Source organism: Schistosoma haematobium, chromosome 2 (assembly GCF_000699445.3).
Source record: "Schistosoma haematobium chromosome 2, whole genome shotgun sequence".
NCBI lineage: Eukaryota > Metazoa > Platyhelminthes > Trematoda > Strigeidida > Schistosomatidae > Schistosoma > Schistosoma haematobium.
The window spans coordinates 4,337,523-4,361,210 of NC_067197.1; the positions used below are offsets into that span (position 1 = coordinate 4,337,523).

General features: G+C 36.3%; 1 protein-coding gene across 1 annotated transcript in view; it reads right to left on the reverse strand.

Annotated features, from left to right (window-relative positions):
• Positions 1-9,708: 9,708 nt before the first annotated feature.
• Positions 9,709-23,688, reverse strand: part of MS3_00006055 (uncharacterized protein) — a 42,628-nt gene continuing 28,648 nt past the window's right edge. Inside the window, exons 11-16 of the mRNA XM_012942176.2 lie at positions 22,289-22,448; positions 20,856-20,972; positions 18,896-19,090; positions 14,326-14,424; positions 11,817-12,069; positions 9,709-10,019 (exon numbers count right to left, since the gene is read on the reverse strand). Coding sequence (XP_012797630.2) covers positions 9,856-10,019; positions 11,817-12,069; positions 14,326-14,424; positions 18,896-19,090; positions 20,856-20,972; positions 22,289-22,448 — 988 coding nt within the window. The 3' untranslated portion in view covers positions 9,709-9,855. The remainder of the gene's footprint in view (positions 10,020-11,816; positions 12,070-14,325; positions 14,425-18,895; positions 19,091-20,855; positions 20,973-22,288; positions 22,449-23,688) is intronic.

Below are 23,688 nucleotides of genomic sequence, written 5' to 3' on the forward strand. Positions count from 1 at the left end.
TTCGTACGACCTACTTAAGTGTGTAGAGTTTTGATCCAATACATACAAGTGACCTGTTAGCATGAGGAGGCTTTAATCGATACCTTTTTTAGTGATCACATTCTTTCTTGTAATGTACGAGTTGCCCCTTGAGTGTTTAGAGACTAGATGCATTTAATTAACCCAGGCTCAAAGAAATTTTGCGATCGATTTTCACACATAGGTTCAAGCTTACAACAAATATACCATGATAATGTACACACACTCATTCTATTGTCGATGAACTAATGGACAGTATTGGTATGGGAAACGAAAGTTGACTAAGCTACGGTAACTAAGCTTAAAGCTCTGAGGATAGCGATACCAGTCACGTCTGCGGTTCGCAAGTTGAACGACTTCGATATTTGGTAGCGTGACTTTAGCTGGTTACCTTTACTAAAACTATGTCGAGATCAGATGCTCATATCTACAGAAGTGCTTGCCGAGAGGAATTGCCTGCTTCGTGAACATGTTTATTTATAACTTTGAACTCAGACATTTTGGCTTCACACTGCTTGATTTGATATTTCAGAGGTCTTGCTTTGACCATATGATCTGCTCTTAAATCTGTTCTACTTATTTTTCGAGTGAGGTAAAGTTGAACTCCTTCAACTCCAATAAAGTGTGCTAATAGAGAGCCTAATGATCTCTAGGTTATTATTATTTGTGAAGACTTCTCTGAAACAATCCTTAACATTAGTCTGTTTCAACCCCTATTCAGCTAAACAGGTATCTCACGTCACTAGAATCGACGATCTTTATTACTTTGTCTTGGAAGTCGAGGTAGGCCAACTCACATCAATACCCGTTCAGTATCTTGGAAATTCATGTCGTAAACCGACCACCTTTTCTCTTTCTCTAAACAATCATGGTACCAACAAATAATGCTAATTTTATAAACCGTAGTAAGTAAGCCATTTCACTTAACTCTAGTTATGACCAGAAAGCCACTATAATGGAAATTTACAGCATCTTATCTTAGATATCAAAATACTTAATTTGTCAAAGTGTTAGATAGAGTTTTTTAAGCGACAGATTTTCTGGAAAAATGTCATAGGGCCTCCAAGAAATCCTCTTTTTTAGTATATTTTAATCGAGAAACTGATGTTCACTGGGAGTAGGATCCTGAAGATGGACAGGCTATACAGTACGGGAATCTTCCTTGTTACAAGAGATTTTCAAATAACTAATAGAATTTATGATGATATACAACTCCCATACACAGTCTGGATAGTCCCAGGATGTCCAGCAATATTCTAAAGCGTCTCATCTTTCTTGTCTTATCAAAAGAAATTATAATACTTGACTGTTTCTGACATTAAAACTTCTATGAAAAAGCTCGTGGCCGGAGCGAAAATCCTTTATTCTCCCTGGTAGAGAAATATCCTTACGCAGAAGCGATTTAGATCGCTCTAATTAACCCCGTTTTGCATGGTTTCTAAAATGTATAAGTAACACATTTCAATTAATTTGTTTAACTGGCACAATTATCTACCATTTCAAGTTATAATAACCAGCTGGGTCAACGATAGGTTATTAACTAAAAATAGAAACACAGTCGGAACAAATATGTTGTGGGCTAGGTGACCTACAATAACCGTAAATCCACACGAATGAAGGAGTTCAATCTGTACCCTATCACCCTATACAACCAAAAATGATCATCTCAGAATGTAGGCAACAAGACAGAACTAATGGTATTAGGTCCTCACTAATTATTGAATTTAGTTTTTCTGTCTGATGAGTGCGTCATACAAACAGTGATTGATTCGACAACTCGATTCTTGTTGTGTGCTAACAGTGACGGATGACGCAAGTGTTCCCCATACTTAGGTACTCACATACTTAGTGAGGAGTGAATTTGAAACCATCATATAATTCGTTAATCTTGTCAGGGTGAATTTATACAGAAAACAATGTTTCATGCTTAAAAAGTAAGTTCTGTGTGAATTGTTCAATGTAAGGAAGATTGTAGTGTGTCAAAAAAGAGAGGAGAAGGTACAAATAATGTGTGGAGATATATCAAAATGGATACTTATTTACTTGCTTACTCCTGTTACTCCTCATGGACCACCGTAAAGACCATCGACCAGGATCCTCCAACAATCTCTGCAATACTTTCTCCTTTATAGTTCTTCGCAGTTCTGTTCGTGCTCATACGTCTACTTCCAATTCCTTATTCCATGTGTTATTTAGTCTGCCCTTCTTCCACTTCCATTCAGGATTCCATGTTACGATGTTGTTTGGTGGTTTTCCGTTTACAGCGTCATTTTTTGTGTCCTCCTCAATTCACATCTGGTTTGTCCTCTGAAATAGTAGGTTGTTGTTGATGATGTCTGGTCAATGGATATGGAGCATCTTCCATTCACAGTTATTCATATATATACGTGAACATTTTCAGTGATGATTGTAGTAGTTCTGCAAGTTTCAGTTCAGTACAATAGACCTATTTCAATGATGGTGTTGAAGATTGTGAGTTTGGTGTTCTCCGACAGTTAGTTATTATGTGTTCCAGATACTCTTCGATTGTATGTGTGCTCCATTTGCTTTGCCGATTCGTGCCGTCACATTTGCATCGTATCCTCTTTGTTATTGATTGATTCTGTTCAGGTGAGTAGAGGCTCCCACCTCTTCCACAGTTTCACCATCAAGTTTCATTTGGATGGTGCTGCATTTTCACTCGTGTATGTTGAGGTCTACTATTGTAGAGACTGCTGCCACACTGTCTGTATTCACCTGAATTTGTTATTGTATGTGTATGGGATAGGAAGTGAAGATCATTTGAAAAGTCGAAATGTGTTCAGCATGTGCACAGAATTTCATTTTAGTTGTTAATATTTGCATTTAATTACAGATTTTATTTTTCAAAAGATCGGATTCCGCAAGAATAGATTGTGTATCGAGCAAAATACAATATTCCTGTAAGATCTATTTTGGATGTTTCGTGTGTGAAAATCCCTCCGTGTATACACTTGCAGTTTGTTCCTATTGATTCTTTTAGTTATACATTGTTAGCTGTAGTGACCGAACAGCCAATATTCGGTTGGAACAACGGACTGACGAACCCAAAATTTATTCGGTTAGACCAGACCAAGTTCCTCTGTATTATATTATATCAAGACACAAACTCTGTGCTCAATATAAACGATTCTAATTAAGAAAACAGAACAAATTACATCAAAAATACAAAATACCTCAAACGGTACAGCCTGTGCTATACAGTCAGAAGTTTCTCTAACGCAAAGTAGCTCGCTAAACAATGAAAGAGACAGTTAATACTAATGGGTTTGATACCTGAGAATCAACACAAATATTCCCAACAAGATGGGATCAAATTTCTATCTGCAGGGATTGCAGCAATGTTCCCAAGCAGACAGTCAGATGGTTAACAGTCACAAACTGAACCATGCCGTGACCTTGAGCTTAGTCAAACACAACCTTACTGTCAATAGTCCGGCAACATGCAATAGAAAATTAGGTAACAAAAATAAGTCTTTAATCAAAATCACATTAAAAAGGCTCAAACGGGGAAGACTGAGGAAAAAAGGCATGGTTAAACGAGATTGAAACACAGGTTGGAATACACAAAAGGGAGAAGGAACAAATAAATGAAAATACTGTTCAACAAAGAAGCTGCAGAGGGATTTTCACTGTTCTCTTTCCGTTACATTAGCCTTTTTTATTCCATTTGAGTTGTTAATATTTGTATTTTATTATAGTTTTTATTTTTCTTACGCCTTCACTAAGTTTCCGTGTCTCTTCCTGAACTACGTTTATATTGTTTTACTTGATACTTAGTCTTGGCGGCAGTCATATTGGTTTGTTCCTCATTTTGATTGCGTTGCTTGTATTGACTGGAGCTGTACATTTTTGATTATGAATTGAGGCACTCTTCCAGAATTGGAAACACTGTTATAAAGCAACCAAATATTATCTTTTGAACGAATCTGTGCGTGGTCTATTCGGACAGGATAGTCAGTCAGCTACAACGTAGGACCAGGCACATATGTGCATCGGTCCAGGATAGAACAACAATTATTTGTAGTGATTGGTAATTTTCTAGGTATGGAATTACCAAAGGCTGAATTCAGTTATGTCGACGGACAACCAAGAGGTTACTGGAAGTTTTTGAGAGAGTTTGAGACCTACGTAGAATCAAGGGTCATGGATGATAGTCAACGCCTGCTTCATTTGATACATTATTTTAAGGGTAGAGCAAAAACAGCCATTGGGGGGCATGTTATGTTGGATGCCTCTTCTGGCTACAAGAAGGCCAAGGAAATTCTAAAACGGTTGTTTGGACAGGCACATGTGATTGCTCGAAAAACTTTAGAAGACTTATTCAAACCTGCAAATGTTGATTACAGTGGTCCGGAGCAGCTGTCAAACCTAGCTATAAGAATGGGAAATTGTTCCATGGTCTTGAAACATATGAAGTATACAGCCGATTTAAATTCTTTAATTAACTTAGAGAGAATATTAAGGCTTTTGCCTCAATCTATGCAAGCTCAGTGGGCGAACGTGGTGGATAAATCGACTGAAGATGATAGAGAACCAACGTTTGACGAGGTCACTCAGTTTATAGCATCTCGTGCAAGAGTAGCTAGTAGTAGGTTTGATCAGTTGGCGAATCGTTCAAGAAAGGGACATAACATTAAGGCGAATTGTCACTTGCAATCGGAGCAGTGGAGTCGTTCGACAGACAAAACTAAATGCATCATGTGTTCCGATGACCACGCTGTTTATAAATATCCACGATTTTTAGCGCTTACATCTCAAGATCGATGGTCTCACACAAAGAGCAAGGGTATCTGCTTTGTCTGTCTTAGGCAAGGACATAAAGTTAATGAATGTAAGCTGACAAAGCACTGTAACGTTGATAGGTGTGAGAAGAAACACCACTCTCTGCTGCACAGCGATTCGACAACCAACGGCGCAAATGATTAACCTGGTACTCAGAATTGTTGCGGATACACGAAATTACTAAACAGTCAACTGTGTTTAGGAATGATTCCCGTGCGGGAAATTCCGAAATTGTGGGTTATGCTTTGTTGAATAACGGTTCTGATGTGACATTGATAAAATCAAACTGTTTGAGGTCTCTCGGGCTGAAGGAAGACCAAGCGTCAGTGGTAGTTGAGACTGTGGGTGGTGATAGAACAACGAAGGTCACTAATGCGCCTTTTGAGGTATATTCTTTAGATCGGTCTGAACACATTACGACTGAAGGAGCTCTGATTGTAGCAAATATACCAGGGCATAAGCCAACGAAGTCGGCAATGGACAACCTAGTTAAGTGGCCGCATTTAAGTGATGTACCAACAGATAGCCTAGACTCTATAGAAGTTATGCTGTTGATTGGTTGCGATGTGCCGGAAGCACATTGGGTGTTAGACCAGCGGTTGGGTGGAAGGAAAAACCCATACGCTGTGAAAAAGTCACTAGAGTGGACTGTCTTTGGACCTGCATCATGCCCGGAATTCAGGAAGAGAGTTGTTAATCGTACTAGTAAAGTACAGACATTGGAGAACCAAATACGTAAGCTTTGTATCCAAGTGATAAGTCAGTATCAGTAGAAGACAAGGCGGCTATAGAGATTGTGGAAAGGGGCACGCGCTTCTACAATGGTTATTTTGTAGTTCCTATACCATGGAAAAAGAATCCAAATATGAAAGTGGGGAATTATGAACTAGCAAACAGTAGATTACAGAGTTTGAAGCGTATGTTGTTGAAGGATGACTGTAAGATACAAACTAAGGTTTTGACTGAAGAATGGCTGTCTAGGTGGGTTAGACACGCGCCCTTGCCCGGTTGAAGCCAAAAAAATCAATGGGGTAAAATGACGGTTCTATAATTCATCATAAATTTAAATCTACATCGTTACCTAAACAAATACGACCACCCAGCAATCCAACCAACAACTGTTCAACCAATCAAATCTAAATTACAATAAATAAGGAAGTTGATATACGATGCGAGAAAATTACCAATCACTACAAATAATTGTTGTTCTATCCTGTCCGAATAGACCACGCACAGATTCGTTCAAAAGATAATATTTGGTTGCTTTATAACAGTGTTTCCAATTCTGGAAGAGTGCCTCAATTCATAATCAAAAATGTACAGCTCCAGTCAATACAAGCAACGCAATCAAAATGAGGAACAAACCATTATGACTGCCGCCAAGACTAAGTATCAAGTAAAACAATATAAACGTAGTTCAGGAAGAGACACGGAAACTTAGTGAAGGCGTAAGAAAAATAAAAACTATGATAAAATACAAATATTAACAACTCAAATGGAATAAAAAAGGCTAACAATGTATAACTAAAAGAATCAATAGGAACAAACTACAAGTGTATACATGGAGGGATTTTCACACACGAAACATTGAAAATGGATCTTATAGGAATGTTGTAATTTGGTCGGTACACAATCTGTTCTTGCGGAATCCAATCTGTTGATGTGGAAGTTGTGTATCTACTGGATCTTTCATTTAGGTTAACAACGTTCGGTTGAGAAACTTTTCTGTTAGCGTTATTAGTTTGTGGGCTCTGTCGTTCTCACACTAGCTGTGATCTTTTCTCCATGATATGATGAGTTATCCTTGTTTCTAGTCTGTTGGCGCTTGTTTTTCTTCAGAGGTTGATATTCATTGAACAATTATTATTATTATCATGGTTTAACTCCTTCACTGTGTTCATTACTTTTATCCCTCTTTTTTACTTCTTAATAAATATTATTCTTAAAATTACGATGCTTGTAATTAAGACAATAACTTGTGTTACGTTCAAATTAACTTCTCAGACTCATTTTATCTTCACTATGCATATATGACTCATACATATTGATATTTGGTTATCCTTTTCACTTAATTGGGAATTTCATAACATCACTCCAAACTATGACTACACAGACATCGATTCTAGCTTCATATCCTACTACATTAATAAGTTTCACAATTATTTTCTATTTCATTTTTGTTACTAATTTGGCGATAAATACATAGTCGTTTATTCTTTCTCTGTGGTGATAAACATTCTTATTAAACTGTAGTGACCTACTTTTACGAAGTGGACGCCATTTGTTTTGGTGGACACAGTTATTATTATAACCAGTTGTACCAGTGATTATTTTACTGTACTTGCTTGTTTATCTGTACTAAAGACATCGGTGAAACCAAAGCTGAAGCAGAATACGCTTGAAGATAGCTTTCTACTATGATAGTTGATGATGATCGATTAGTACAATTTATTGTTTCCTCCCACTATAGGCTGTTGTTGATGATATACGGCTGATGGATAGTGAGTATCTTGTGTGAACAGTAGTTTATGAATACTTGTACTGTTTTGATGTTGGTTGTGGTATTTCTTCAAGTTTCAGCTCCGTACAACAGAACTATCATCATGTTCGTATCATAGATTCTTACTTTGATATGTTCTTCAACTGTAGGAATGCTGTTCTTGATTTATCGATCCTCACCTTTAAGTCCGTATTGGATCCTCCTTATTTATTGATGATGTTGCCACTCAGGTGCACGGAAGTTTCCACTTCTTCCAAGCTTTCTTCATCAAGTATGATTCGGTTGGTGCTCGCCCTGTTGCATTTGAGGGTATGGTTTCTTCCCTTGTGTATGTTAAGGCCTTCTGATGTAGAGGCTTCTGCTGCACTGGTTGTCTCGAGCTACATTTGTTCGTGAGTATAGGATAGAAGGGTTAAATCATCTTTGAAGTCCAAATAGTTGCATTCAAACTTTCCGTACTTCCCGTCTGATGTCAAGGTCTTCATAATCCCTTCAACCACTGGAAGAAAGAGGAAGGAGGAGAGTAGACAGCTTTTTCTGACCCCGGTCCTTACTTGGGATGAATCTGTCAGCTGTCCTCCATGAACCACTTTTCACTGTAGTCTGTCGTATGAGTTTTGGTTGATGTTGATAATCTTCTTAGGTACTCCATAATGTCAAAGAAGGTCCCATAATACTTTCCTATCTCTATCGTGAAATGCTTTCTCGAAGTCTCCCACCAAATCATCCTGAATAGAGTATGAAGCATGTATGTCTAACTCCAGTGCTCCGGCTGGTATATTGCCAGGTTCTGCTGCTTTTCCCCACTTCATTTGTTTGATGACCATCCTGATTTTCTCTTGACGTCTATAGGAAGGTCTGTAGGTGCTGCTTTGATGTCCGGTGGATTCAGTGGAGCTGGTCCATTCAAGAGTTACTCAATATGTGCTACCCATTTGTTTCTCTGTTCTTGAATCTCAGTGATTGGCTTGCCATCTTTGTCCTTGACTGGTCTCTCTGGTTTACTATATTTCCCCACCAGTTTCTTCGTCGTGTCATATAGTTGTTTGATATTTCCTTATGTTGCAGCTTTTTCCACTATCGTTGCTTGGTATTCCACGTATTTCTGCCTGTCGGCTCTAATACTGTTCTTCACTTGTTTGTTTACGTCTGTGTATTTAGTTTGTGCCTTGATTTCCTTTGATCTTGTTCGGCTGTTGTTAATTACTGTCTTTTTCTTCCTTTCATGAGTCTTGTCTGGGAACCAGATAGAAATCTATTCCTTTTGATGTCTGTTGTGGCTCAGAACTTCTTGATACGTTGAAGTTAATGCTTCTTTCATCGCTTTCCAACGACCCTCCATCGTAGTTTCTTCTTCCGCAGCTATTTGGTTGGTTTCATAGGTCTACCATATTTTCTGGACATTCGATGAACCTATATTAATTGTTAGAAAGGGCGTTGGTTACGTGACACCCGAAGGATCTCAGCTTTTATCATGAGGTGTCATAATTCTTATGAATGAAGATATTTCAACTCCCAGGACAGAGTTTAAATGGTTTAAATTGTTTATTCTGGTTAAGGTTTTTTCGTAAGGTTGTTTTTTACGATATGTGGTTGGTAACCGTGCATCCAACTTTCTTCCTTTATCCAGGATTAGGAACAGCAGTAACACAAAGAGTGCTCCAGGTGGGGTTGTTAAAATGAATATTGGGTGAGTGTTTGCCACGGTAAACTAACTTCGATCAATATGTTTGAGAATTAGCCGAAAGAAGTGCAACTAATTCTGGACAAAATTCAACAGTGTAAGGTAATACCCAGGAGTATGATGATGAGGTAGTTCTGTGATGCGTGCTAATTATATTGATATAAGTAGTATATGACGCGAGTCAGGAATGTAATATCTGGCAGCAGAAAATGGGGGGAGATCAAGAAAGCAAGAGCGGGAATAGAATGCAATTTGTATGAAAATGCAAGGACAATGAAGTCTGAGGCATTTTAAAACAATTGGTGAACATTTTGCAAATTAACGATTCGATATGTGGTTCTCAGATTTTATTGAGATGCTCTGGAATTTTGTGTTAAATGCATTTGATTGTCCCCACCCGTGTTCTGTTCACTACAGTGCTACTCCCCCTTTTTAATACGTTAGTATTCTCAGTCCAATCCTTTTACGTGGTTTTGATAAGGAAGCAGGAGAAGCGGTTCACACTTATTCTTCATATCGTTTGCGTGGATTTTGAACTCAAAAATTTTATGGAGCTTTAAGTTGCCTTTAGTCATAAAGGTCTCTAATACACTGGATAAAAATATACTGAGACAGCATATTTTTACAAGAGGATGTTACTATACATCTGTAAATACGAATGTGCAGCTTAAGTAAATGATTTCGTCGAAAAGGAAATTTTCTTAGCCGAATCGTCTCTTTATTTTAATTAGCTGTAATATAACTTTGTCTATAAAAAAATGTCAGTTTTATGTGGAAGGATTTTAGACGTAATTCTGGTAATCTAATTTGCTACCATGGCTCAAGTAAAACAATGGGATATATTAGGTAATCAATGTCCGACATTTTGCCAATCTACACCTTTTCGTATTGAATAAGTGAAGGAATTTGCCTCCTTATCATGTGGCATATTGGGAAGTTGTATTTCTGTTGACGGTAACTTCCAATCTTGATGTGCTTTTAAACGGTTTTCTAATACCTCGTGATACTTGTAAGCTGAAAAAAAATGAAAAAAAACTAGTTTAACACGTTAGTACATAAACCTACAAGTTAATTTGTGAAATGTACATAAAACAAGCAAAAGTACAAGTTGAAATTTATCTGGTTAGTTTTAGAGATAGATGTCTATTACGCTTGTAGGCTGTTTTCATTAGCTGCTGATTTCAGACAAAAGATAAAGGGCGGCTGTTTTATCTAAATATAATAAGATGACAAGCTAGCAAATGAAGAGACACCCATGGACTATCGTTGATTTCTGACGGAGTTAGTCGTCATTGATTGAAAGTCAAACAGTGAGCGAGTTGATAATTTTCCCTTGGGCTGAGAAAACAGAACTAAGGTGTTTTTGATAGATAGGTTAATCGAACCAACGTTCCTATGGAAGTCGATTCTAGGGGCCAGTTAATGTAACAACTTAGGTTGGTTGGTTAAGAGTTCACCTCAAACAACTAAGCATATGTCAAAACAGTAGAGTTCAAGTATTCATTCACTTCCTTATTTTGTATAGGCGTTATATTTCCTATTATCTTATACTGAATATTGAGAGGCTTTGTTTGTCTAAATAAATAATCTCACGCTCGGTTGTGACTGCGTGAAGATCTAAATGAAGACCTATTCACTACGTGTCTGGTTTCTTCTATCAATAGCACGAGGGTTACCTACAGGCACGAAAGGTATGTGAAAGTCCTTCCATTTGTATATGTATTGAAATTGAATCCTCCAACTGACAATATCTCTTTGTTTAGTTTTGAATGTACAGTCGTTATTCTCAATGATTCCATTTTATGTGTTATGTCCAATGTTAATTACAGTGGATCTTATTTATATATTTATTTTACTAGTCGTTTTAGTTTTGTCAATGTTCCACTTTATTTGTACAGTGTTTATTGTCTGTATTAATTTTTTTTTCCTGTACATTATTTTCCGGCTGGCATCATATAAGTTTATCGTTCTTTGATTATCCATATTTGAATTTGTCGATTTGATCTATCCTTCAGGAATAAAAATATGTTTTCTGTTTGTTGGGAATGCCTTATATTGTTGCTAACTTTGATTATTCACCTTCAAAATAACTGAATCGATCTCACTAACACGAATAGAGCTACACTTCTTGCTTAATGTCCTTTTCTTATGAAAATTTGACTGTAGAAGGTTTTTGAACCAATTATTGGATGTATAAACTAAAATAAGCACTATTCAACATGTCTGTTATCAATGAATCATTATGTTTTAGCATATTTGAGTATTCAAGGGCATGATTGAAGGATCTACCATTTACACAGAATATTTAAGAACTCTAGAGTTTGCAGGATCTTTTTGCAGTTAACATTCTACATCAGGTAAGATCAACAGCACACATTTTTTGTAATGCTAACAAATATGGTCATCATTTCTAAACAGCGGCTATGAACATCTGGATTTAAGGAATTCGAAGGATTTAGTGATCTGTTCAAGTGCTCGAAGTTCAACTGAAAGCCACTTTTCTAATCGTTGAAGCAATCTAGACAGCGTGTATTATTGTACAATTATTTTTGACTCTAAAAACACAAGTAATTTTAAGAAGTAGTAAGAATCTATTTTGTATTTTAGGCGGTTCTAGCGCTACACCACCAATTACAGGAAATGAATGACAGATTATTATCCAGAAGAGTTGGTCTGGAAAATCAGAGAGAGGGAGAGGGGTGGGGCAAAAGTTCCCCAAACGACTTCGACATTCGCTTACGTTCATCTCTATAATATAACTCCTCCCAAACTATAGTATGCAAATCGCTTAAAAAAAACAACAACACTTACTCAATGGACTAGACAACCAAGGTGTTCCATGTATTTGCTGATAATCCGATTTCATTGTTGACTGGATTCGTGATTGTGTGCTGCCTGATTTACATAAAATATTTCTTTTGAATCCAGCCCAAAATGGTAAAATTTCATTGAAAGTTAACCTAACTGCTTCGTCAAATAAGTTTAAACTTATAGGACCTTTATGATCAGTTTGACGATGTATTCTCCCAACTAATCGATTAATAACTTCATTTGGTAGGCCAATCTGAAAATGAAACGGCATATTATAAAGTAAAATGGGAATGAATACATTATTATTTTTACTATTAGTATTTAGGAAGTTTACCCAATATGAAAGGTAGTTGTTAATGTAGTGGCATTGTTTCCTAACCACAATCCTCAAAGCTGAACATGAGATAACTGGAAAAATAGACTTTCAACATGCAACACTAAGAGAAGGTCAATAATGGCGAACGCGATAACATTCATTCGAAATTGAATTCATCGGATGGCATGGCTCGGCCTTGCAGGCGTGGTCATACTTATGTAAAATAATTTTTATCCATACTAAATATATTGTTCTATCTCCGGCCTGAATGTGTTCTTCATCATACATTGATGATTGTTACAATACGATGAGTCAGGGTAGACAATGATGCGACTTTCACGTAAGATCTTATAGATTAGGCGGTTACATAATGACGAATCAACAATTTTAGGATTAAGTCAATTATTAGAACAGTACTGATAACAAAGTAGACCATAATTCTACATTAATTACTTCTAGTTACATTTTGACCCCTTACCTGTATCAATCTACACCACTAAAAGTATCGATAAAACAGAGGGACATTTCTAGGAGAATGTTCTTGGATGTATACCAAGGAGTTGTGTAATTAAATATTTTAAAGTTTAATTTGGTTAAAGGTAAATACATCATTCACTCTGATAAGTTAGTAGTTATAGATGCAACTTTTAAAGCGATTAGTAGACAGAAGTACAGTGGAGTATTGGTTTTCTCATGAGAAAGTACTGGGTTGATTTTTATGATCAATTAGACTCCCTCTCGACAGCATTCAACAGTATCTTCTGGTATGAATTGGCAGTAGACAGTTATTATTATTATTACTAATGGCTTCATTCAATATTATATTTCGGTACAATATGGAATTCTCAGCACGAGGTATTTCAACAAATTTCTTTTGCAAATTGAAAGAAGGAAAGGGTGAAAAGAGATCTGAATCTGTACAACTTTTCAAATTAGAGACATGGTTAAGAATACAGGTTGTTGATTAGGTCAACTTTAACGACCTGTTCATCACAGAGTATATTTGCTAGATAAGGTATAGTAGAGCTTTTATACCCTTGCTTGAGTGTATGGATTTTAATGTATTGACATCTCGTTCTGCCAGAAGACATACAAGAAGAAAGATATGAATGAAGAGGATGGTTAGTATCTGATAAGGTAGCATCTGGCATCAGTTTACAAGACTTTAGATGTCTATTCACAATCATATTAATAATGCCCTCGAAAGATTACTCACACACTCTGCTAACTGCCTTCAGCACTCTCCACAATGCAGCAAAGTCTTTTCTCAAAAGTCGGGGAAAGAATAATGCAGAACAGTAAAGAATGATAGGTAATATGCAAGAATTGACAAATTGTAAAAGTAAATGTCGAGTAATCCCAGAAGTATGTAGCCTCTTTATGTAATGAGTCAGATGGATAACAGTAAAACATGAGAAGACCAAGAGAGTTCGGAGGAAAGGGTAACACTAAGATAATTGACCTTCGACACTGCGTTTATCAAAAAAATCTTCAATCGTACAAGCATTATGGGATCGCAACATGGTGTCTAGGTGGTGTTCATATCCTAGGCTAAAGTTAACAACTTGACATTTAGACGGATTAAGTATGAGACCATTACCAACAGACAAACAATCAGTACGAGACAAAAACCCATTCATTTTTATGAGATGTAGAGAGGTAGAAATCGGCATACATACAGTGAAATCGTCCTCATATTTCACAAAAATGTTTTCTGTGGAAGCTGGCAGATCATGTAGAAAAAAGGAGAAATGAAGAGGGGAAAGAACAGCTCCTTGTGGCACATCTTCATGAGACAGTAGAGACGTTGAACACTTACCTCTAAACATAGTGTACTGTTCTTTTCCAGAGAGGTAGGAAAATAGTCAGTTGGTTATCCAACTGTCAGTGTTGACGCTAATTAACTTATTAAGTAAAAGTTGTCTTGGGATAGAATCAAAAGCAAAAGTATAGTCCAGAAAAGTGCATCAAACATATTTCTTACCCTTTTCCAATCTGAACACTATATTGTGATGTAGAACAGTAACGGTATCTAAGGTGCTTCTTTCCATTCTCCATCACAATATAGTCAGGCATATGTGTACGTCAATTTAGGTTGGTATATCATTTCATCATAGTGATTTAAAGTTAACAAGAGCTCTTGCAAAAGAAAAGTACTTCATTTTATCATACACTTATAATTAATTGACTTACTTGAATTTGTGGTGGAAAAACAGATTCTAAAAATGTTTGCAAAATACATAAAACCTTTTTCCTTATTAAACTATGTTCAACATGACCACGATGAAGTTCCTATAATGAAATTAAGATATACATAAAAACTGTCATTAAGTAGTCTTACACATGTGTACATATAAGGAGAAAACATACAAACTATTTCATTGGGAGAATAGTTCTTATTGACTAATATCACATTTTGGAAAATCATTCGAAATAAGATGTTAACCATGAATTGCCAGTAGTAATACGCCCCATTTCCCTTTGAAATTAAATTCTTAACTTTAAGAGGTGAGACTATAATTTATGGACGAGCCAATCAGAAGCGTTTGAGGGATTTTAGGGTCACAGAGCAAAATTTTAGTACCTCATGCTCATGTACGATCGGTTTACAGAGGATTTTTAGAGAAAACGTGATAATTGAGCGGCTACAACGAATGGGACTACTAAGAAGTCCCTTTATTTGTGATTGTGGTAATCAAATGAACTATGGACCTAGTGTAGACTATCATGGTGATGTTTTCTTTCGATGTAATATGTGTTGGCAGAAGTAGTCTGCTAGAGTAGGATTTTTTTGCTCAATCCAGATTGAGACTAAGGCAAATGATGACATTTTTAACGAGCTGGATATTAAATGCACTAGTAACACTGGCTGCACTCGGGTACCACAGTATATAAGGATGATTGGAGAGCGTACATATGCCTACATAGACTTTGTTATGTGCATCATGTCGTTGTCCACAGGCGGCATTTTGTGGACCCAATAACCGGAGTGCACACAAACAATGTTGAAACGATGTGGTCGGGACTGTAAGAGTTTTCACGACCTTATCATGATTCCAGAGGCCGACTATTATGGAGCCATATGGATGATTTCCTTTACCATATGTATTACGATTTTAGAATATCTGAACCTATTTCAAACCTTGACAAGTTTTTCAACCATGTAAAAGAAATGTATCCACTTTAATTCTTTGATTTTGTGCAATATGTTTTTACTCTATACTAACTGCTTTCTGATTGGCTAATATTTCTCAAGGCCACTTAAGATTCGTTCAAAGGTCGTCCATAAATTATAGTCTCACCGAAGATTGAGATGTCATGCACCAGTTCATTGCTGGGTAGTAATTGTTTTCATCCCTGTAAACATCATTCCAGTATTTTGTGTACTACAATAATGCACCTGATATCAACTCTGTAAGTTATCATCAAGATAATCGATAGGCCAGGATCATCAAAAGGGACCTCCATAATCAAAATCCTCGACAGTTACATATAAAGATCGAACTCGACGAAGTTATATTTAATGATTAAAAAATATCACATTTCAATAGTAGTTAATGTCATTTAAACTTGAGCCCTCTGCCTAATCTTTTCGACAAATGCACGGACTAAGTTTTTGGGAACTTTCTTTTACAGAATTTAGGAGATGACTTCATGGCTTACCCAAAGTTCACGAACAAGGAACTCCATTATGTCCAATTCTGAATATGCTAAACTAATAGTACCACTCAACAGTAAAGTGGCTGGTTAAATCATTGGGACTGTTACATCGAAACTTAGTGAACCGCAGTGCTAAATATATATTTGAATATGTAGATTTAGTAAAAAAATATGAATCTCTGGCCAAATTCACATGTCACTGACTGAACCTGTCCCCAGCTTTCATTTTAACAGAGAGCAACTGAGTGAATGCCAATTCAGTCAAGATAGTATAACTTACCAAATGATAAATGGTTAATTAATCATTAAAATAAAGGTCACAGAACAACCGATGAGGTTTCACTCCTAGTCTTTGTATCATCTAATAAAAAAGATTTTAGCCTAAGTAATAGGCTCTTTCATGTATCGAATTACGCTAACGATAAACTAGTTTAGTGCATTTAGATGAATGTAACATGACGAAAATACCAGTAATCTTTAACTGAACAAACTTTCCTATTATAAGATAAGGGAATGAAACAACTTAATTTTCATTGAATGTGACTTTCTTAGGTTGAGTGCTGATTGTCTTTTTGTACGGAGGTTCTTAGTATATCTTTTATGAAACAATTTTACCTGAAATAAATTAAATAAGATTCACATTGTAGTTAGGCGTTTAAATGTTAAGTGTTGAGTCGGCTTCCAAGAACTACAACAGAGCCTCCAGATGCGCTAATGAAGCCGAAAAGTTTCCATCCAATTAGAACATGATGGAGCTTTCTAGAATACCAACGTGGCATGCTACTATTGGACAGTAGAATAATATGTCTCTTTACGGATTGGCCGAATTATAATGTTGATTTAATAAATGCTAATATCTATAAATACCCGTGACTTTCTGTACATTTCGATTCTTACCAAATAAACACTTCTCCAGCTTTTCTTCTGTCTTCTGATTTGCGAATGTGAAGTTTCAACATCCGAGTGTCATAGTCGTAAACCGTATTCCGCGTTAATCAAGTAGGGAACTTAACACTAAGATAGTACTCAACAACTTTTTTGCTCTAGTTTGAATATTTTACTATAAAAAAACATATGTTGAAGGTGAATTGTCCTCTTACTTCTTATGTGAGGGATTAAAATCTTTTTCTGGTACCATAAACAGTATAGAATAAAACATAAAGTTCAGGTATTTAACATACTTCGTACAATATTCATTGTCGAGTTCATAATGATTACTTAAACGATCTTTCAATTTTTGTCCGTTAAAGCGACAATAATCTGGGTTACAAGTGCTATCGACCGTTTTTTTTTACAAACAAAGGTGTATGTGAGATATTAAAGAGGAAGAATGTATTTGTATGTGTTTGAAAAGTAACTATACGGTTATAATAATAATAATAATAATAATAATAAATTTTGATGGAGTTTTGTTCTCTGAGCTGGATGGTTTGGTCGTGGATCTTTCATCATTCTTCTGGACGACATCATCAATACAAACTTCAAATAGAAGTAAAGTGAATTGCCCTCTTCATCTTTGCCTGAACGAACATCAATTAGCAGTCAAACACCATGACATGTCCTCACTCATATCAATGCACATGGACAACTGCAGACACACACTCGACTGGAAAAATTCGGACATTTCGGATAGAGACAATTCCAAAAACACCACAGAATTTTTACAAGCATCGCACTCAGCTCAATCAGTAATCAACAAGCACGTTCAAATCGATCCAATTTATCAACCAATCAAGAGAATTATGCACATACATAGGAACAAAAACCAAAACAATCGGAGATACAACCAAAACAATGAAGTCAACAATGACAGGTTTAAGGTCAACAATAATCAGTCAACATCGAGATGTACAAGACAAGCTGTGAATCACATGTGGGGAAATTCGAACACTTCACTTCTATCTGGAGTTTGTGCTGCTGATGATGATGTCGTTCAGAAGAACGGTGAAAGTTTCACGACCAAACGATCTAGCTGAGAGAACAAAACTCCATCAAAATCATCCACCTGAGCTACAAATCTTCCTCACCATCTCATAATAATAAATTTCGATAATGTAATAAGAAGACGAAGATTATCAGAACTATGTGGATCTATTAGCGCAATACATTTTGAACAATCTGATCACGCATACATACATAGGGAGGAGTAATTGTGATCTCAAAATTAGGGTGTGTGAACATGTACCTAAATGGTTGCATAAACAAATAAAATTAAATGATCTAATAAGAGTAGAGGATAAACATCCATCATCCTCAATTGAAACAGGCCATATGATTGATCTTAACTTTTGATATTGCACAAAGGTGTAAAGGGGCGTATACTAAGGTTTATTGAAGCCTTAGCCATACGGAAATTCAAACCCCCTTTCATGTATACAAAAACAGTTTGTTCTCACCTTAAACGTACCCTGCTAATATTAACTCATTATCCAGTATGATCAGGTTCAAGACTGTTTCCATATTACTTTCTTTATTATCTTTGTCTCCTTTTACCCTTCGTTTCTAGTCTAATTGACCTTTTATTTTTATGTAACAGACTGTTCGAAATGTATTAGGCTAATATATCACATAGTTCTGATAATCAATCTTCGTCTTCTTATTACACTATCAAAATTTATCAAAGGGACTAACTGCTTCAAATAATAATAATAATAATAATAACAACTTAATAATTGAATTCATGAGTCAGTTGAAGCTAGACCCCTTGGAAAACCTGGAAGCACTAGTGACTGTCTTCAAGAGTTATTTCCTGGAGTTCTAGTGAGAAGCCGTGACCAGTGGAGTTCAACCTGGTCTGTTATGAGATAGTAACCCATTGAAGAAAATAGTGGACGGTGGTGTACTTTCGTTGATTGATTACGCTTTGACACTAACACTGTTGGATTCTGGCCGGCTCAGTGGTCTAGAGGTTAAGCGTTCACGCGCGAGACTGATAGTTCGTGGGTTCGAATCTCGTGGCGCAGGATCGTGGATGCTCACTGCTGAGGAGTCCCATACTAGGATGAAACGGCCGTTTAGTGCTTCCGAGTTTTCCATGGTTGGTTTCCATAGTTATTATTACCGGTCCAAAGGTGATTAATTCAACTAATATAAGCTAACTTACTTCAAAACGTAAAATTTCAATATGAAATATCAAATCTTGATCAATTAATGGACAATTTTCTTTGAATCCATAATCAACTAAATACTGATAGAATAGTATTAATTTAAAATCAGGCGGTTGAAAAGCTGCACGTTTTAATAATTTTGATAATTCTTCTTTATCTTCTAACATTGGTCTCATTTTAATAGAAAATTTCTAAATTTATAGATTTAGTTAATAAATAAATATAAGTAGTCAATGTATATCAATGATCTAGTGTAGTTTGATATTTATACAAACCTTGTTATAATTGACATAAACGGTAAAAGTAATGGGAAATGTCAATCATTGAACGTTTGTCATATTATGCTTTGGGCGGAGGAGGGGGGTTGTTAACAGTGTTTCCTCATGACTCTAGAACTTGGGAGATTCACATTTTGCGAGTGTTTATTAACAGCTGTCTACACAAAATACTTTGGATCCGTTGACCGGATACTATCAACAACAACCTACTATGGGAGAGAACAAACTAGATTCCAGTGGAGGAAGAAATCAGAAAGAAGCACTGGAAGTGGATAGGACACACATTGAGGAAAGCACCCAACTGAGTCATAATACAAGCCCTCACATGGAATCCTCATAGCGAAAGGAAAAGAGGAAGACCAAAGAGTACATTACGCCGAGAAATGGAGACAGATATGAGAAGAATGAGCAACAATTGGATCGAGCTAGAAAAGAAGGCCCAGGTCAGAGTGGGTTGGAGAATGCTTGTCGGTGGCCTATGCTTTATTGGGAATAACAGGCGTAAGTAAGTATATAAGATATTTCTGATCTGATGAATTTATTCATACTACCAATAATGTCATAGTAATTTTACGAGTTTTAGTGATTTCATACCGAATTATTCTGTATATAATGCACGTTTACATTTTCGTTCTTCTGATTTTAGTACATAACTGCATTTCTATTGCAAAAGCCATGGAGATTAGATTTTTTTTAAAGAATGAATGTGACCTCTTAAGAATGGCTATAATAAAGTACACAAATGGGAGGAAAAATATTCAGTTTTACAAATTCTACTTGTTATAACTTGTGGCCTATTAGCCTTATTAATATATAACGTAATAATATCGACAGTTAGAGAATAGTGATTTGTCGACCGGACCAATGATTCGTAAACGCGTACGGGAAGTCTATAGTTTCCATAGGTCCTTCTTCATTCCTAGCCATGCCTGTTAAAGTTCAGAACACCAGTCTCAGCCTCCGAGATATGAATCATGCTGGGTTTATATACAAACCAAACAGACCACATCGCTCCACAAAATAGAAAAATAACATTTTTACAAGATCTAGCCTAAAAATGGCTGTGATTATGGGAGACTGTAATTACTAGACTGGGCATAACTCAACAATGGTAAATCGTCTAATAATAGTCTATAGGTCAATGTAAAGCTTATAATAAGAGGAATATGAACATGCATAGTTTAACCACTTAACAATCATACAATAAAAATATGTGTATCATATTGATCCATAAATGAATCCCAACAGTTACCATTCATAATTCTCATCGGGATATAGGTTGAATATTTTTTTTCTGGTTGGCGTTTTTTTAGCGAGTTAGTTTTCTACGGGATGGGGTCGCTAACCCCATGCCCAACACTTCTCCTTTATCCGGGCTTGGAACCGACAGTAGCCCCCGGAGGGACTCCGTGCGGAGTTCATCGGGATATAACATCATTCAGTACGTATTCAGTTCATGAAAATGTTTATAGAATCAAAAAGTTATGTAATCAGACTATAGACAAAGAGTTTTTAGCTGAAAATGTTCTGAATGATTAATGGACAAGAAATTGATGAAGATGACAGTGTTAAAGAAAATAAAATGTCTCAGGATCTACCAAAAAAATCAAGTCGTTTAGTTTGGTAACACTGATTAGAAATATTATGAAAACATTTCATAAATAAGAAATAATATTACCTGTTTTGTTTCTGAAGCCTGACTAAGTGTTTTTGGAGTTACAACTAATGGGGCTAATTCAATTTCAGGCATTTGGCAAAGTTGAGACACTGACAAACCAAGCTTTTTAGCTGTTACCTAAAGAAGAAAAAGATATTCAAAGATTTAGAACAGAAAAAGAACACTTGATGTAAACTCAATTTGATAGATCGTTAATAAAATGAGTTGAAAACTGGAGAACTACTACAAACATCATCAAGAAGGTACAAGTATTTATAAATAGCTGTCTTCGCAAGATACTCAACATCTATTGGCTGGATACCATCAGTAACAGCCTACTGCGGGAGAGAACAAACAAGCTTCCAGCTGAAGAGGAAATTAGGAAAAGATGGTGAAAATAGATAGGACGTACATTACGCAAATCACCAAACTGCATCACGAGGCAAGCCCTAACTTGGAGTCCTGAAGGGAAGCGGAAAAGAGAAAGGCCAAAGAACACATTACGTCGGGAAATAGGAGCATATATGAAAATTATGAATAACAACTGGAAAGAGCTGTAAAGGATTAGTTGGTACAGAGTTGGATGATGAATGATGTTGAGCGGCCTATGCTCCTCCACGAGGAGTAACAGGCGTAAGTAAGTAAAGTAAGTAAGTATTGGGTTGAAGATAGAAATGTCATCCTGCAATTAATCTTTATTTTGATAGAAAAGTTTACATTAATTAGTCATCAGGAGGTAATAGCTTACATCTGTAACTCCTCATGGAACATAGAGCACCGACAAGTAATATCTGGTCAACTCTGTCCTGCTCCATCCTTTCTAGTTGTTTCCATATCCTATTCATTCTTTTAACGTCTGTCTGCGATTCCCGGTGCAATGTGTTCATTGGTCTACCTCTTCATTTTACATTCAGGATTTCAAGTTTGGGCTTACTTTGTACTGCAGTTTCATTATTTCAACAATATGTGTCCTACCTAATTCCAGCGTCTTATCCCAATTTTCTCTTCAGGTAGAGGTTAGTTTATTTTCTGCTAAAGTACGTTGTTATTGACAGTGTCTGGCCAACGGATCTGGAGTATCTTGCATATACAAATGTTTGTAAAAACCTGTACTTTTTTGATAACCTAATATAAATTTCAGAACAAATAAATAGACAGCGGGTTTTTAGCTATCATTGCTACTTAATATTGTTTAAGTAGCATACAAGTGTGATCCAAGAAGCTCTCTGGGATTGATTTCTATTTGTTGTTACATGAACAACTGAAGATGATTCAAACAAATGAAATAACTCGTTGTATATATGTATTCATAGTGTAATTAGAGGCTTCATCGCTCGGGCCTAGATTGTGTCTATGGAAATAGAATAAATCAACTAGATACTGACATTTAGTTTGAGTGAGGTTTTATTCTTTACAAATGAATAAGTGGTTTTAATAAAAAAAAGTTAACTTACATTTAAAAATTCATTAAACAAGGAATAGAGATTGTTTAAATGATGATCTCGGAGGCCTTTTAATGTAGCTGATGTTGGACGATCTTTTTCTTGATCTAATCGTTTGACAAATTTTTCTGGCAATTCTATTGGCTTTTCACATGATATACGTAGATAATTACTAACAAATTATAACAAGAAAATGATTCGTTTTGTCAGCGTTATCAATCAGATTTTTTGGTTTAAAACCATATAAGGTTTACATTTTGAGAATTGGTGTGTAGCATTAGACGCTACCAGACTCAGAATTTATGAATGTTATTAGTTCATGCATGGTGTACCTAAAACATTAGTACAACAGACCATCCAGTTTATTGTTAACACTGGACGGCCGTTTCGTCCTATCTTGAGACTCCTCAGCAGTGCACATCCACGATCCCGCCAGTGGGATTCAAACCCAGGGCCTTCGACCTCGCGCGCAAACGCCTAACCTATTGGACCACTGAGCCGGCATCCAATGGTGATAGTGTCTAACATCAACCAATTTACGAAATTGCGCGACCAACTTCCATTGTACTGAGGTAAATACCTGTCTCTACCCGACATGGATTAGCTCCACTGGTCACGACTGATGTTAAACGCTATCACCATTGGATGCCGGCTCAGTGGTCCAGTAAGTTAGGCGTTCGCGCGCGAGACCGAAGGCCCTGGGCTCGAATCCCACTGGCGGGATCGTGGATGTTCACTGCTGAGGAGTCCCAAAATAGGACGAAACGGCCATCCAGTGCTTCCAGGTTCCCAAAGGTAGTCTAACATCAATCGGTTCATGATCTCAATCAAAAACTTAATAATCTCCACAACCCCTATACTAGTTATTGTTAACAATTGGATTTTGTAATTATGTAGGAGAAAATTCCCTCAGTGTTCAACTAGATTATTTTGTGATATAGTTGTTCAGTTAAAGAAAATTTATCAATTTGTCTACTTCTGAGCTAAAAACACCTAAGATTACTGATTAGGTGCTTTCTGAGAGATCTGAATGTCCTAGGTTTGATCTCTGGAGAGGTTATGAAAGCATACTGCTTGGGAACCTTATAACAGGACGAAATAGTTGTCTAGTATTTCCTGCTTTCTGATAGTTTTCAAGCGGATATCAATCTGTAAAAAATGAAACGGTTAAGTATACTGAAAGGTGTGAGATATAAAGTGACCCATTTAAGACTATCGAACACATGCAAATATATATATATATATATATATATATATATATATATATATATTTCAAATCCTAAAAACTAATCTTTGTTCATCTCAATCGCTTATTTGTGGCTCAGGAAAAAAAGATCTCGAAAATCTTAGCGATAAGCCTTGAATGTCAGCATCGACCATTTTGTCGATGAAAATAGGTACTTGAAAGCCAG